This window comes from Micromys minutus, assembly GCF_963924665.1.
Source record: "Micromys minutus genome assembly, chromosome: 2".
Taxonomy (NCBI): domain Eukaryota; kingdom Metazoa; phylum Chordata; class Mammalia; order Rodentia; family Muridae; genus Micromys; species Micromys minutus.
The window spans coordinates 92,744,687-92,760,960 of NC_137971.1; the positions used below are offsets into that span (position 1 = coordinate 92,744,687).

Genomic DNA, 16,274 nt, shown 5'->3' on the forward strand with positions numbered 1-16,274 from the left:
TTTTTAATAGCTGAGTAGTACTCCATTGTGTAAATGTATCACATTTTCTGTATCCATTCCTCTGTTGAAGGACATCTGGGTTCTTTCCAGCTCCTGGCTATTATACATAAGGCTGCTATGAACATGGTAGTGCATGTGTCCTTGTTATATGTTGGAGCATCTTTTGGGTATATGCCCAGGAGTGGTATAGCTGGGTCCTCAGGTATGTCCAATTTTCTGAGGAACCGATAGACTGATTTCCAAAGCAGTTGTAACAGCTTGCAATCCCACCAACAATGGAGGAGTGTTCCTCTTTCTCCACACCCCTGCCAGCATCTGCTGTCATCTGAGTTTTTGATCTTAGCCATTCTGATTGGTGTGAAGTGGAATCTCAGGGTTGTTTTGATTTGCATTTTCCTGATGACTAAGGATACTCTAAATTCTTCAGGTGCCTCTCAGCCTTTCAATATTTCTCAGTTGAGAATTCTTTGTTTAGCTCTGTCCCCCATTTTTAATAGGGTTATTTGGATTCTCTGGAGTTCTTTGTATATATTGGATATTAGCCTAAGTAATTACTTCTTCAAGTATTCCACTACATGCTAACATACAGCTCTTCATTTCCTCCACAGCAATGTTGTCGTTGATGACTATACCTAGGGCAGCCTAGTAAGAGTCTGGGGCAGGTCCTAGCAGGGCCTCTCAGGGAGTGAAGCCAGGCATCCTGCCCCACTCTTCTCTCTGCGGCCTCCCTGAGCCTTCAGGTGTCATGTCGGGGTGGAGCAATGGCACCTTCAATGAGTCCTACACCAGCTTCCTCCTCATGGGCTTCCCAGGGATTCAGGAAGCCAGAGCCCTCCTGGTGCTGCCCTTCCTCAGCCTCTACCTGGTGATCCTCTTCACCAATGCCCTGGTCATCCACACGGTGGCATCCCAGCGCAGCCTGCACCAGCCCATGTACCTGCTCATCGCCCTGCTCCTGGCTGTGAATATCTGTGCTGCCACCACAGTGCTGCCCGCCATGCTGTTCAGCTTCTCCACAAGCTTCAATCGCATCTCTCTCCCTCGGTGCTTGGGACAGATGTTCTGCATCTACTTTCTTATTGTCTTTGACTGCAACATCCTCCTCGTCATGGCTCTAGATCGCTATGTGGCTATCTGCTATCCTCTCCGCTACCCAGAGATAGTGACAGGACAGTTACTGGCTGGTCTGGTGGTGTTGGCAGCCACCAGGAGCACATGCATCGTTGCTCCAGTGGTGGTGCTGGCCTCGCGGGTCCGCTTCTGCCGCTCAGATGTGATCCGCCATTTTGCCTGTGAACACATGGCCCTGATGAAGCTCTCCTGTGGGGACATCTCACTGAATAAGACGGTGGGACTCACTGTTCGCATCTTCAACAGAGTCCTGGATATGCTCCTGCTAGGCGCCTCCTACTCCCGCATCATCCGTGCTGCCTTCAGAATCTCATCAGGTGGAGCACGGTCCAAAGCCCTGAACACCTGTGGCTCCCACCTGCTGGTCATCTTCACCGTCTACTCCTCCACCATGTCCTCATCCATTGTCTACCGTGTGGCCCGCACTGCCTCCCAAGATGTGCACAACCTGCTCAGTGCTTTCTACCTGTTGCTCCCGTGTCTGGTCAACCCCATCATCTACGGGGCCAGAACCAAGGAAATCAGGCAGCACCTGGTAACTCTGTTCCAAAGGACTCAGCAACAGGTCTCCACAGAAAAGACCCAGTCCCTGCCCTGGAATAGAGAGCTTCCTGGATGATAGTCTAGGATTTGTGGATCCCAAAAATCACCCTCACTACTCAGTGAAGGCGGGGCATTCACTTGAATGAATCGTCTCTGGTATACATTTTCTTGGCTATAGTTGATCATTCTTTTATGAGAAGGTTCTATTCTATATCTCCAGCTGTCTAGAACTCCTAGTATCCCCAAATGACCTGGAACCCAAACAGTTCTCCTTTCTTACCTTGCCAAATGCTAGCATTAAAGGCATGAACCACAGTGCCCAGCTTGTTTGCGTTCTTCTTGGAAACCCTCATGTCCACTTCCCAAAAAGCACCTACTTATTATAAACTAGCTATTGAAAGCAAGTTCTGACCCTGGCTTGACATTGTCTGCCCTTCCTCTGCATATGTTTTAGTCATGTGTTTATTTATACACCCATAAGATGTTTATTCTGCATACAACATTGGATCTCAATGATTGCAGAGAAAGAAAAAAATTATGTTTCTCTAGAAGGAGGTCTCAAATCTACCACTTTATGATGATGTGACATTCAGTAGTAGTTTATATACAAAACTCTGTGGTGAGGAGAAGGAGACATTCAGTGAACATAATAATGCCTCACAGAGAAGGTGGTTTGCCACAAATGAAAGGAAAGAAAGAGAAGATGTGGACAAAGTTTGCAGCGTAGAATGAACACAGGGCTCAGCAAAGGAGATCATGGTCCAGTCACTCATAGATAGTAAGAGCACAGAGCAACCCCAGAATCCCCACCCCCACCAGAATTCTGCAAAATGGAGGCAACATTTCCTGCCTGGCAGAGAGTGAGATGGTTGAGGGAGAGCCATGGGCTGATGCATTCCATGAGGTGCTGTATGGACCTAAAAGCAGAGAGCAGGAAAACCAAGTCTAGAAAGAAAGAAAGAATGTGAGAAAGAGAGAGAGAGAGAGAGAGAGAGAGAGAGAGAGAGAGAGAGAGAGAGACACGGGAGGGAGGGTAGTTCCATTGTTCGAAGGAGGGCTGAGGGCTGCAGACTCCCCAAAGGCCATTACACAGTTTTCACTCAACTCTCAGCAGGCAGCACAAGGAGCAGGAGCCCTGGAGAGCGAGTCTGGCTCTGTGTACAAGGATAGATGCCATGGTAGTGCTCAGAATGCGTGGAGAAAGCTTCTAGAGGTCAGCACAAGATATAAAAGTCGGGATGGGGGTGATGAGCCAAGGCAGGACCTTGTTAAACGGGCATTAAACAAGGATGCAAAATAAACCATCAAAATTGTGAACAGCTCAGTCATCCCTCCTATCCATGCTAGACTGGCTTCCGTGCCTCCCCCGATACCAAAACTTACAAGCATTCAAATCCTTTGTGTAAAATGGTATAGTAGACACATACACCCTCCACTCGTTCTCCCATATACTTTAATAATTTATAAATAAACATGAGACCTAATACAATGTGAACATTATACTAATGATTGTTGCACTGTGTGTTTAAGAAATCATAGACAGAAGAGGTCTATTCATGTTCAGCACAAATGCAATTTCTTTAAATACTTTTGATCCATAGTTGGTTGAGTCATGGATGCAGCATCTGTAGGCTGGGGCGGCTGACTCTGCTGACTCAGGAGAATGGCCAAGCTGAAGCGTTCATTCTTTGTGAAAGGGCTTTAAAACCACTGAGGACAATGATGAAGAAAGAAGAAGCCACATGTTTTGGAAAGCGGTCGTTTTAGTAACATTAGAAAGCCACTAGATAGATCAGCAGTTAAGAGCAAGCGCTAGCTGCTCTTGCAGAGGACCCGAGTTTAATTCCCAGCATCCATACGTCAGCTCATAAACATCTGTAACTCCAGTTCCAAAGGACCTAATGACCTCTTATGGCCTCTATGGGCCCTGTACACACATGATGCACAGACATACATGCAGGCAAACATTCCAACGTGTAAAATAAAAATAATTCTTTAAAAAAGAAAACCATCGGGCTGGAGAGATGGCTCAGCCGTTAAAGGCTAGGCTCACAACCAAAAAAAGAAAGCCATCAATTAGGAGCAGTATTCAGGAACACCGGGGTTCAGCTTCTCGGAGAAATATCAAGAACGTACTTACTTGGAAGTAATTGTCTCTTTTTTAAAAAGATTTGTTTGTTTTTATTTTATATGTGTGTGCCTGCATGTCTGTGCGTGCGGTACAGTCTCTGGGACTGGAGTTACAGATGGTTGTGAGCCACTGAGCCCCCGTGCGCTTCAAAAGCATCCAGTGCTCAGTGAGCCACCTCTCCAGCCCCAAGCTATTGCTTCTTATAACACATATTTAACTGAAGCTTCCTTTTTCTAAAAAAATTTTATAAAAACATTTTAAAACAGTACAAAGTAGTTGGTGTGTGTGTGTGTGTATTTAAAATAAGCCTATGAAAGAACAATAAATCCTAAATAGCAGCCACTAAATAATAACAGGATGAAGAGGAGCAGATTCTCCTGGGGTTTTCCTCATTTCCTCCTTCAAGTCCCTGGAAATAACTCTCCTCTGGGACTGTCCTCCAAACCTCCAACCTCACGTGAGTCCCAAGTATAATTAACTCTCCCTCCTCAGACTCACAGATCAGTGCCTTGAAACTGGGCACTGATCACAGACCTAACCTCTTCAGAGGTTAAATCGAGGCCCAGCGGGTGATCTGCCGGAGACTACTGCAGGCTGTGCGCAAAGAGTTCTGGGGAATTTGGAGGCAGGTAATCCTGAGGTTGGAACCTACTTTACCTTTTACCTCTGACAAACTTAGGTTTGTCTTCCAGTCCCATAACATAATGTATGCAGTGTGTTAAGGATGCTAGTTCAGTTCTCTCCCCTTAAGCGTCTTCACCTACAGTTAGTATAAGTGTTAGTCTCTTGAAGCACACACTACATGCTAAACACTTGACACAGCGTTGCCAGGTAATAAGCCTTCTTCCCTTACTGCTGAGATTAGGATAGCTTAAAGGTTTCCAGTGCTGCCTCATGTTGGGCACAAGGGATGCTGAGGAAAGACTTAGAGTTTGAAGCTTGGTCCTCTGGCTAGGTGAAAGGAAGAAAGTCATTTGAAATCTTTGAGCCTAGAGAGTTCAACTTTCATTCACTCATTGAGCCCCCAAAGAGCTGCAAGGTTTCGTATGATCCCTTTGTACACCCATCGATTCCACTGGCACACTTTATAAACACTCTGTGTGCAGTAGGTTCTGTGCTGGACAGTGGGAGAGAAATGAATAAGCTGTGGTCTTCCAACTAGAAATGCCCCCAGCCTGTGAGGACATAGATACACACCAGGGACTGTGCCATGCCAAGGGCTCAGCTTGGAAAGGGAGATTGGGATCTAGGAGGCTATAATGAAATTAAGGAAAGCTTATTTTCTCAAATGTCAGCCAGTTGCGTTTCATACGCTGGGGGTGGGGGACAGAGGGAAAAGAGGAAGACGCCCTGAAGACAAAAGTGAGGGTGGGACAATCATCTCCCTCCTGGAACATGGCCACAGCTACCACATCCTTGTGAGGATAGGGAATGGGATTTTGCTGTGGAGGTTAATCCTCTTTCTTCGGGAAGCATGTGAAGTGGGCAGTTCTTATTTCAGCCCCCCTGTCTGTTTGCGTGGTGCCTACTCTACACTTTAAATCCTTAAAGGACAATTCTGCATCATTGATCTTACCCTGTTAGTCTGTAAGTTCATATACCCTGAAGCCTCCCCAGCAACCACGTCTCTTCTGGTCTCTGCCTGTTGCTCCTGGCTCTCGTTCTCTGTCCTTGCCCCCCTTACATTTTTCACTGACACCCACTATTCTATCTGCGTCTGGGATGCTATCTCACGCCCCACACTTCGATCCTCAGTCTCTCTTCTAAACTCTCCACTTGTACGTACAATCATTGACTAAAAAAAACTCCCCACTTATGAGTTGCTTAGAGTAGCTCAATGCCATTCACTAACTGCATCCTTTAGAACCTCAACCCCATTCCTCCCTTTTCGGGGTTTGGCAATTCCAATATAATCATTACAGCTTTAAAGCCTTGAAGTTACTGATCATTCTCTTTCACCCTAATAAGCTGCTGTGTGGTTGATTTGACTCTAGAAAGTTCTTCCTTATTTTTTTCTAAGTCCTTTCCTTGCCAGTTAAAGGGCAGCACCCCACCCCATCTCCTATCTCTTCTCCATAGGATCATTGATTATTCTGCAAAGTCTTTTCTGACTGCCTCGAGGTCCCATGTCAAAGAAGTTCCTTATGAAATCTACCCAAAGAATGAATGCCTAGATACAAGGCAGAAAAACAAAGTATAAATCATACGACAAGGACAGAACAACGTTGTCCAAGTCACAGGATCTATGGGCAGCCCGCCAGGTTTTTCTCCCTTCCACCCTCTGGCCTGTCTGGGAAGGACTGATCGCCCGGTGTCTTCCTGGTTACTGCTGCCCCGGGGTTGCTTTCCCTCCCTTCCTGGACCACTTCTTGCTGAGTCGCTGTCTCACTGCTCAACTATGCACATTTTTATCACTTCTCTGCAAAAGGCTGTCTGGTCCTCGCCCAACCCAAACAATGACAGATCTTACAAAATCTGCCTTCCAAAGCAATGCTCTGGAATGTTCATAAAGACATCCCAGGGTGAGGATAATTCTGACCACACCCCCTCCTGAATTCTCTCTGGTGTGAGAGTTTGTTAAAAGACATGCCTCTTCTGGTATCCAGAGGGAGTCCAGTCATACCCAGAAAAGCACTGACTGGGAGTGAGGAGAACATTTCTAGATTGCTTCACAGCTTGCAAGGTTTCTCTGATCCTCAGGGTCCATGGTGTTTCTGCAGTGAGATGACTAGTTGCTGAGTATGCCTGGCCATACTTCAGATTCTAAAACCCAGCAAGACTTAGGCAAACCACACACACACACACACACACACACACACGCACACGCACACGCACACGCACACACACTGCAAATCCTGAATTTGGGAGAAGGGAGTGCTCTGCAGTGACTACCTAACTGTGAATTCAACTCAGTCATTTATTACCTATGTGACTTTGAACTAGACTTTGGCCACTTCCTGTCTTGGGTTTCCTTCTTGGTAGCATGAAGTTCATTATGTAGCCCTGGCCGGCCTGTTACTCACTATCTACACCAGGCTGGTCTAAACCCACAGAGAGCTGCTTCCTGAGTAATGGGTCTAAGGGCATGTAAAAACACTCATAAAAATGAAGATTTTTTAAAATTTTAGATCCATGTCTTTATGTGTATGAGTGTGTTGCTTACATGTATGTCTATGTATTATGTGTGTGTGTGCTTGAGGCCTGCAGAACTCAGAAGAGGGCTTTGTACCTCTTGGAGTTGAAGTTACAGACAGTTGTGAGCCATCATGTGGTTGCTGGGAATTGAACCTAGATCCTCTGCAAGAACAGTAAGTGCTCTTAGCCACTGAGCCATGTCTCCAGTCCAGTCTCGGTTAACTTCTGAAAGCATTTGGAACATTTCCTGATATACAATCACTATCAAACAGGTCTCATCCAGATGTACAGCCCCCTCCTGTTCCTCATCCATCAACCTCCATGCAAAGCCTCAGGAAAGCTGTCTGCGTGGCTCTGTGCTTGGAGCTCTGGAGAACTCCTGCTCTCCCTGGGCTCACTCTAGTAAAGGAAAGTAAACCTCAAGGAGGCAGGAGGTGCTGCAGCCAGACCAGAGGGGCTAAGAAAGGGACCAGACTATGCAGCCTGGTGCTTTTGGACCAAGAAAACCAGTTTTCTCAGCTACTTTTCTCTGTCCTAGCCAGTGTACCTTAAACACAGAGGAGAGACCACATTGTTCCTGGCTGGCTCCTTTCTCTCCAGTTTGAAGCCCTACTTGTGTCCTTCCTGATCTCCTTGGAACAGAGATTCTTTATATACTTTCTAACCAAAGGATTTTTTTTTTATTGTTTTATCTCTGAACATTGTTTTCCCACTCTCATATACCACATCTAATTTTGTTTGCTATATTTCACTCAACAATAAAACACCAATAACATCCTAAAATAAGTATCTTGTACATTTATATTTTACACAGGAAATCCAGGAGCTCTCTGAGCACAAGGAATGTCTTGATGTCTTATTCATCTGTGTAGCTCCCTAAACATCTGACGTTGTACGTGTCTGCTCCAAACACACACACACACACACACACACACACACACACACACACACACACACACACGCACCAGGTAGATTTCCATCATGTGAGCCTCAGGCTCCTAAAATAACCATTTTGTTCTGACAGCCCCTGATTCTCTCTCCTGGTGCCAGCACAAGACCAAAGTCAATGGGTGAGGATGGAAATACCAGTATCTTCAACTTTTCCTACAGCAGCTTCGTCTTGGTGGGCTTCCCTGGATTGCGGGAATGGAGACCCCTTCTGGTCCTGCCTCTTTCCTTTCTCTATGTGTCCATCATTTCTGCCAATGTCTTAGTCATTCATACAGTGGTGGCCCAGAGGAGTCTGCATCAGCCCATGTACGTACTCATTGCTCTTCTCTTGGCTGTCAACATCTGCGCCTCCACAGCCGTGATGCCTAAGATGCTAGAAGGCTTCGTGCATTATGCTAATCCCATCTCACTCCGTGGCTGCCTAGCGCAAATGTTCTTTATCTACTTTACGCTCCTTCTGGACTACAACCTCCTGCTGGCCATGGCTCTAGATCGCTATGTGGCCATTTGCCACCCTCTCCGCTATACTGACCTGATGACCTCACACTTACTGGGCCTCATGGCCACTTTCGCGCTGACACGGAGCCTAGGAGTGGCAGTGCCCCTAGTGGTACTAACTGCGAAAGCTCGATTCTGCAAGACATCCGTCATAAGACACTTCGCCTGCGAGTACATTGCACTGCTGAGCATAGCTTGTGGAGACCTCACCTTCAACAACCGGTTGGGACTGGCTATGCGGTTGGTCACCGTGACTTTTGATCTGGCCTTATTGGGAACGTCCTATACCCGGGTCATCTATGCCGCCTTCCGGATCTCTTCTGGAGGAGCCCGAGCCAAAGCCTTGAACACCTGTGTCTCCCACTTACTGGTCATCCTCACCATCTACCTTTCTGGCCTTTCCACTTCCATTGTCTTTCGAGTGGCCAAGACAGTGTCTCAAGATGTTCAGAACCTACTCAGTGCCATATACCTGCTCCTCCCAGGGGCCTTGAATCCTCTCATTTATGGGGTGAGAACTAAGGAGATCCGGCAACACATAGAGAAACTGTTCTGTGGAATGCAGTCACCCCAAGACAGCAGAGAGAAGTCACAGATTGGGGGAGGGGAGAGGGAGTTACCAGGGTAAGGGGGTGTTTTCAACTTGAGGAGCTGGGGCTGTGCCCTGTGAGAACAAGAAGTGAACGGTCTGTACTAAGAGGCTGGGCGTGTCCTGAGCAGGTTACGGCTCAATGGCATCATCTTAGTGCTGCTGTGACTGCTGAACATTTTGTTACTTAGCGCCCTCCCCCCAGTAGAACTGCTTGTATTTACCCAGGTCATTTCGTCTTCTTTCCAATTCATAAAAACGCTCATCATTTAAAGATAGCTACAGCTTCACCGGGAGATGCAAAGCAAATCAAACAGACCATAATCTTCCCCCAACCCCTGTTTGAAGCAAACAAAGTCCCAGTCCTCCCTATGGCTGTCCCTCTCAAATATAGCCTAAGATTTGACCTGAATTTCCATGTGATCGATATGCCTGACAGACTTGAGGCTAATCCTAGAGACCTATCAGTCCTGAACACGAGGGAAAGAAAGCTTTTGCCTGAGATTCCAAATTGAACACAAGCACAGAGACTCAGATAACCCCAGATGTCATTTAGACCACACCAATAGTTCAAGTCATACCCAGGAGCCTCCGTCTAAAGGACGATCAGGCCAGATCTGCCCTGGGTTCTGGTCTGACAGTCTTCATAGTTTCTCTTGCTGTGATGAACACCAGAGTGCAGAGCAGCCTGAGCAGGGAAAAGGGTCATCTGGCTTAGCTTACAGTCCCTCAGAGAGGGAGGGCAAGGCAGGGACAAAAGCCAAAACCTAGGGACCGTGGAGGAACACTGCTTACGGCTTTCCATGGCTTGCTCAGCTTGCAGTACACCACCCACAATGAGCTGTGCCCCTCCCCCATCAACCATTAATCAAGAAAATGCCCAAAGACTTGCCCACAGTCCAATCTGATGAAGGCATTTTCTCAGTTGAGCTTACCTCTTTCCAGATGATCCTGGCTCGTGTCAAGCTGACAAAAAATAAATAAATAAATAACCAGTACAGATCCAAAGACCAGAGTAGAGCCTACCCTATAGAGCCACAATGATCTTACACCCTATAGAGCCCCAATGATCTTACACCCTATAGAGCCCCAATCAAGGAGTTGAAGACCAGCCTGAGCAACACAGTAAGACTCTCTCTATTTAAAATAATAGAGTAACTCTGTTGCTTCCACAGCCTCCTGTCATCTAGAAATGCCCTTTATTTATGTCCCAGAAATGTGCCTGAATACTACACAGACCCACCTGCAAACCAAGCAGGACTGTTGTCCCCCTCTTCCTCTGTTACCAGACCAGAGGAAGCTATAGGTGTGGACTGGGAAGGAGAAGTTAGCGTAGCAGGAGCGGGGACCATGACTTGGGAATCATTTCATGCAGCTTGTACCTTCAGTGCTTGCTCAAGTCCAGTGTTGTACACAGTCCTTCCATTCAGTGACAAAATGCTGTGCATGCTCAAGTTTGCGGTTTGTCGAGTTGGACAACAGCCCACTTGTCATATGCAATTTATGATGGCAACTTGGTGACCCACAGTTAAGTGTCCAGTGTCTACTTAGGCTCTCCACCAGGCCAAAAGCTGTTTCTCAAAAGAATATACACCCAAATGTAATAGGATTTCACACCCAAATCCAGATCCTCTGCTGTGGTTCATCCCAGCATCCCGCCAAAGGCTGCAGTTAACCTCTGTCTCTGTGACTTCAGGCTCATCTTTGGATTTGCTGGATCCCAGAGCACACGGAGCACAGCAATGTGTACTGCATCCGTGGTCTCACGCAGAGCCTTCCTTTGCTCCTGGCCACATTTAAAACAAATCCCAGTTACTCAGTCATCGGGTTAGACTGGCACATCCAAACTGAGTATTTCGCCTCCCAAATCCAGAAGCCTAGTTAGATGTTTTACCCTTTTCTTGATTGTGAGAGAGGTCTGGCACAATTTATTCTTTACCTCTTATCATAGGATCCTGGGAAATTTCACTAATGTTGAAGACCTGTGAATTTTTATCAGATTTATTTCCTGCCCATAGATGTCAAAGACCAGCTTTAGCACTAGAGGGTAAACTGAGGCAGCCATCAATTAGAGAAGCTAACTCCTTCAAACAAGAAAAAGAAAAGGAAAATTCACACACACACACACACACACACACACACACACACACACAGAGAGAGAGAGAGAGAGAGAGAGAGAGAGAGAGAGAGGATAAAATAAAAGGCAGAGTCCAATAACTTCATACACAAAAACATACATGTATACATACATACATGCATATATGCATATAGACTTACAGACATATACACATTTACACATAGAATGGTTAGAGCCTCCAGCAAGCAGGCTCCAAACAATTCACACAGACAGACAGACAATTGGTGGATGGAGCAAACTCTAACACACACCCAGATAAGCTTTACATATATACATATGTACACAAAGTTGATGGGTGGAATGAACAATGTTCCAACTCACCATACAAACCTTACACATAAAACATAGTTGATGGATGATCCAGCCATCATTCACACAAACTTTAAACATACATAAATATACACACACACACACACATACATACATACATACATACATACATACACACACATACATACATACATACATACATACATACATACACACACACACACACACAACACACACACACACACACACACACACACAATACACACACACACACACACACACACACATACCATTGATGGATGGAAGGAACAATGTTCCAGCTCCCATTTGCACAAACCTCACATACACACAGAGTTAATGGATGGAGAAACAGTGTCCCAGCCCCACACTTTATTCTTTCTTCCATAGCTTATATATTCCAGCAATTTTTTTCAAGCAATTTAAAATTACAATGTGTTAACTTTCTTCTAGTAAATGATTATGAAAAAACAGTGTGTTCTCCAATACCTTTACAAAAAAAATAACATTATGGTGTACAAGTAGAGAAAATAGATTATTCCCCCAAACCCACATACATTTGTAACTAAACAGCTTGTTATAGATTATCAAAGTATAAGCAAAAAAAGGTAGTTTTCTCAGCTAGTTTCTCTTATTGGCAGGCAGCAATTCGTGGTTACTAAGAAAGGATTAATCACTTTATTATTTATCTTTAAAAGTAATCTTGTAAAAGTATTAAAAGAATCAGAAATCTAAACTTTTATATAAGAGTCAACCATACCTATCCTAGATCCTCAAAATGCATATCTATTCAGCATCAAATCTTAGCAAATCATATCAAGAAGCCTAGAACAAAAATGAGTATAAGAAATCAATTATCACCAGCCCGGCCTCAGTGAGGATTGTGTCAGCCAGTGTGGCCACTGTTCTTGTTCCCTGACCACAAAGGGTTCCTGGCTTAACTGTTAAGATTGTGCCTTTCTCAACTTCACATGGCTGCCTAATATTTTTTACATCGGAGCCAGTAGAAAAAAACATCTCAACTTTGCTCCACTAAGAACTTTATTTTTTCCAAATGTTTTCTAAGGGTGGTGGTCACTGTTGACAATCCACATCTCTAAGTTCTTTCCTAGGGCTGTGATTGAACCATTCATCTGCCTCAGCAGCAATTCCTGAGAGAGATCAAACATTAGTATTGTGATTTCCAGAGACACTGTCCAGTGAGGGGCTGGAAGTTCCTTAGAGCTTTCGTAAAATTCTTAGATCAGGAGGACAGCAAACAGCATGCAGTCCTCAGGACACATGGTCCTTGGGTCATGCCACACTGAGGCTCACCTATTGTGGCTGTGGTAACCCATGGGCTGCACTCCATGAGTTCTAAAGCCATTTGTCCTTCCCCCTGCATGGCCCTTGGCACATAGACATACCAATAAATCTAAAATAGTCTACCTCTTCCTCATACATTACAAATACCACTCCAATCTGCAATATCATGTCTTGTAGAAGGAAAGGCTAACTGAAGTCCTGTGGGAACTAAATTACGACACAGAGCTGATGAATCTGTATACCTGAAAACAAGATGAAGGGCTAGTGTTGAGGTTTTGTCTTTTACTGTTTATTGTAATGCTAAGGGCTGGCCTCCAAGATTTGGAGTCTGTACGTAGTCTGAGGAACCCTGTCCCTGTTAATTCTGATTGGTGAATAAAGATACAAGCAGCCAATAGCTGGGAAGAAGAGACACAGTCTGGTTTTAAGTTTCCCTGACTAGAGACCACAAGGCAGGAGGAGAGAGAGGAAGTCGCCCTGTGAAAGTAAGAACATGCAAGAGGGAGGAGAGCTGCCACAAGAGAGAAGCGGGAGAACCATCATGGGCTAGGGGGCTCAGAGAACATGGTCCAGAGGGCTGCCTAACTGGAGCAAAGAGCAGCCCAGGTGAAACACAGTAATGGTTATGGAAAGAAGGTAGGTTCTAACAGCATGGAGGTTAGGTAGCTGCCCAGCTATTATGGTGCTTAAGGTATATTAAAAATATAAGGCTCTGTGTGTGTGTGTGTGTGTGTGTGTGTGTGTGTGTGTGTGTGTGTGATCTGGAAACATAAACAGTAAAAGGTGAGAAGAAACCCTGTGCTGGGATTTTAAAAATATTTACTATTACAGGCTGGAGAGATGACTCAGTGGTTAAGAGCCCTTGTAGGAGACCCGAGTTCTCAGCACTCACATCAGGTGACTATTATTCCAGCTCAAGATCAGCTTGAGACCTGATGGCTTCATCTGGCCTCCATGGGCAGCTGAACTATGTGCACACACCCTGACACCGACACACGTGCCTACACATAATTTTTTTTAAAAAAAACTTTAAGGCTGGACATGGTGGTGCATGCCTTTTATCCAAGCACTTGGGAGGCAAAGGCAGGATTTTAAGCCAGCCTGATCATAGCAAGTTCGGGGACAGCCAGGACAACATGGAGACCCTGTCGAAAATAAATAATAGTAATTTATAATAATCAGTAAAATATTCTAAAGGTCAGTGAAAATATGTCGCTGCTCCTGTCAGCTAAAAGCAAACATGCTTCTGGTGGCCTTTACTAAGATTAAGGGGGAAGACTTCTGTCTTCAAATCAGTAACCGTTTACCAGGGGATAATTTATCCAAGCAAAAAAATACATCATCTGAATGTAGTCACCACCCAGTTTAACATAATCCATTGCATTCTCTTGGTTTTCACACAGGCTGATTAGGTCGAGTCGAATGAAGATGTAGAAATCACCAAACTGATGGTGACACTAATCCTTCCAGGATGCAATTGCCTTTGCTTTACCATTTCCTGAGTGGCTAACCTTTGCTTTTTCCTAGCAGAGCAATCCTCACTCAGTCGTCACAGGACGAGGCAGGGACTCTGCAAGTTGCAGGACTCTACAGTCATGCATCCTAGAACTGAAGAAATAACCACAGGATGGCTCTGGGAACCCTTTCCAGACTCTGGGACAAAACCCAGTTAACTTCATAATGACCTGACCTCCATAACCCTAGATCTACCTAGAGACCATAGTGATGCTGTGGTTTAACGCTAAGGGCCAGTGATCTCTGAAGTGTTTATTTCCTTTTCCCAGGGTACAACACTGCCAAGGTCCAGCCTCAGCGTGGCCGGGTTCCTGAGAAAAGGGGTGTTTGAGAGCAAAGCAAACAACTCGTGGGTCAAAGCTGGCAGCCTCTGTTCTGCTTGCCTGACTGCTCTCCGTATGTGTCTGAGATTACCATCCCAACTACACCTGGACCTAAATTAGCTCTGTCCCAGGCTGACCCTGAACTCAGAAACCTGCCCACATTTGTAAGTATAAACAAACAAACAAACCACACTATGCTGGGTGAGATCTTGCCTTATGGTCATGACTCCCTAAATCTCTCTTCCTTAGTATCTTTCTGACAGCTGCCTCATAGTGCATCTGCCTCTGTTTCTTTAGAATTGTGAAGCCCCTTACACAACTCATTATTTCATTTTGCATAGTTGAGAGATATATTTTTAAGAGATTTATTTATTTAACATATGTATAATAATATGCGCACCAGAAGAGGGCATCAGATCTCATTACAGATGGTTGTGAGCCACCATGTGATTGCTGAGATTTGAACTCAGGACCTCAGGAAGAGCAGTCATTGCTTTTAACCACTGAGCCATCTCCAGCCCGAGAAATATTTTTTGAAACCCATGTTTTTAGAGTTCTTTTCCACAGCCTTAAGGGCTGTCCTGAAGGTCCCAGCATTTACCATTTTGCTGAGAAATTAGCCACATCTTTGCCAGCCAGACTCATGTAGTCTGTGATTATCATGGACTCAGGACATTCCTTGGAGAAACATGAAAATATGAACATTATTATACAAACAAGCCTTATGCCCACAACAGCAATCGACATTCATGGAGGCCCATGTCGGCTGGCCCTACCAAGGCCATGCACATCACTCTATAAAAGGCAAGGAAGAAAGAGTTAACTCAAGGGAATGTGAGCTCCCCTTCATCCAAAGACTCTGGACCTATAAACTTGAGTAAACCTGGAAGCTGGGTGGTGAACTATCACCACTTACAGAATTCAAATTAGACTATTTCCTTGACCCCAAGCATTTCTGCTCATACTGGTCAAATGAGAAACAGCCTTCACATCTCTCTAGTTTCTTGGAACTCCCTAATTAACTGACCCAACCACAGATCTCTACAGACAAAGAGCAGACTATGGCCTTGGCTCTGTTGTCCTTTAAGGTAACCAAGCATACTTTGCCTATGAGGGTGACTAGGATAGTTCTAGAACTTCAAGGAAACATTCACCCAAACATAATCCAAATATGTGCTAACGAAACAGAGACTACCGTGACCACCCACACACAGTTACAGCCTTCCATGATAAACAAAGCAGTAAAGCCCGAGAATCTGATCTGCAAATAGACTCGTCACAAGTCAGTCTCAACTCTGCCAGTTACAGAAAACAAGCAGAAACTTTCTCAAGAAACCAAGATCTTGGCCATACTGGCCCAACACATTATCACTGCCTCAAGCCAGAGATGTAGCTCTATAGGCAGAGATCAAGAATCCCTGAGTGGGATTCCCAGCATTGCATAAACCAGCTGTTGTGGCATATACCAGCAACCCCATTCTCAGGAGCCATAGGCAGGAAGGTCAGACTCAAGGATATCCTCACCTACTTCAGAAGTTTGAAGCCAGCTAAGCTTCATGAGACTACAGTCTCAAAGGAAAACAAAACAAAACAGCTGTCTTAAACAGACTAAAAGTGAATGGAAAACAGGGGCAAATTAAGTAAATGAAAGCAATTATTAACATCAGACTATCAACACAGGTAAAAATGATTTTAAAAAACACATCAAATTCAGGAAATATTCACTGA

General features: G+C 45.1%; 2 protein-coding genes across 2 annotated transcripts; both read left to right on the top strand.

The window, feature by feature from the left end:
• Positions 1-745: 745 nt before the first annotated feature.
• LOC308416337 (olfactory receptor 52K1-like) lies at positions 746-1,750 on the top strand (the record flags this gene model as incomplete). The annotated part of the gene is made up of 1 exon (XM_080911287.1): positions 746-1,750. One exon carries the CDS (start codon positions 746-748, stop codon positions 1,748-1,750), a length of 1,005 nt encoding a protein of 334 aa, XP_080767413.1.
• A 6,256-nt stretch (positions 1,751-8,006) lies between these two features.
• On the top strand, positions 8,007-9,017 carry LOC308416535 (olfactory receptor 52E8-like; the record flags this gene model as incomplete). The annotated part of the gene is made up of 1 exon (XM_080911556.1): positions 8,007-9,017. The coding sequence occupies one exon, from the start codon at positions 8,007-8,009 to the stop codon at positions 9,015-9,017; it is 1,011 nt and encodes a 336-aa protein (XP_080767682.1).
• Positions 9,018-16,274: the final 7,257 nt, after the last annotated feature.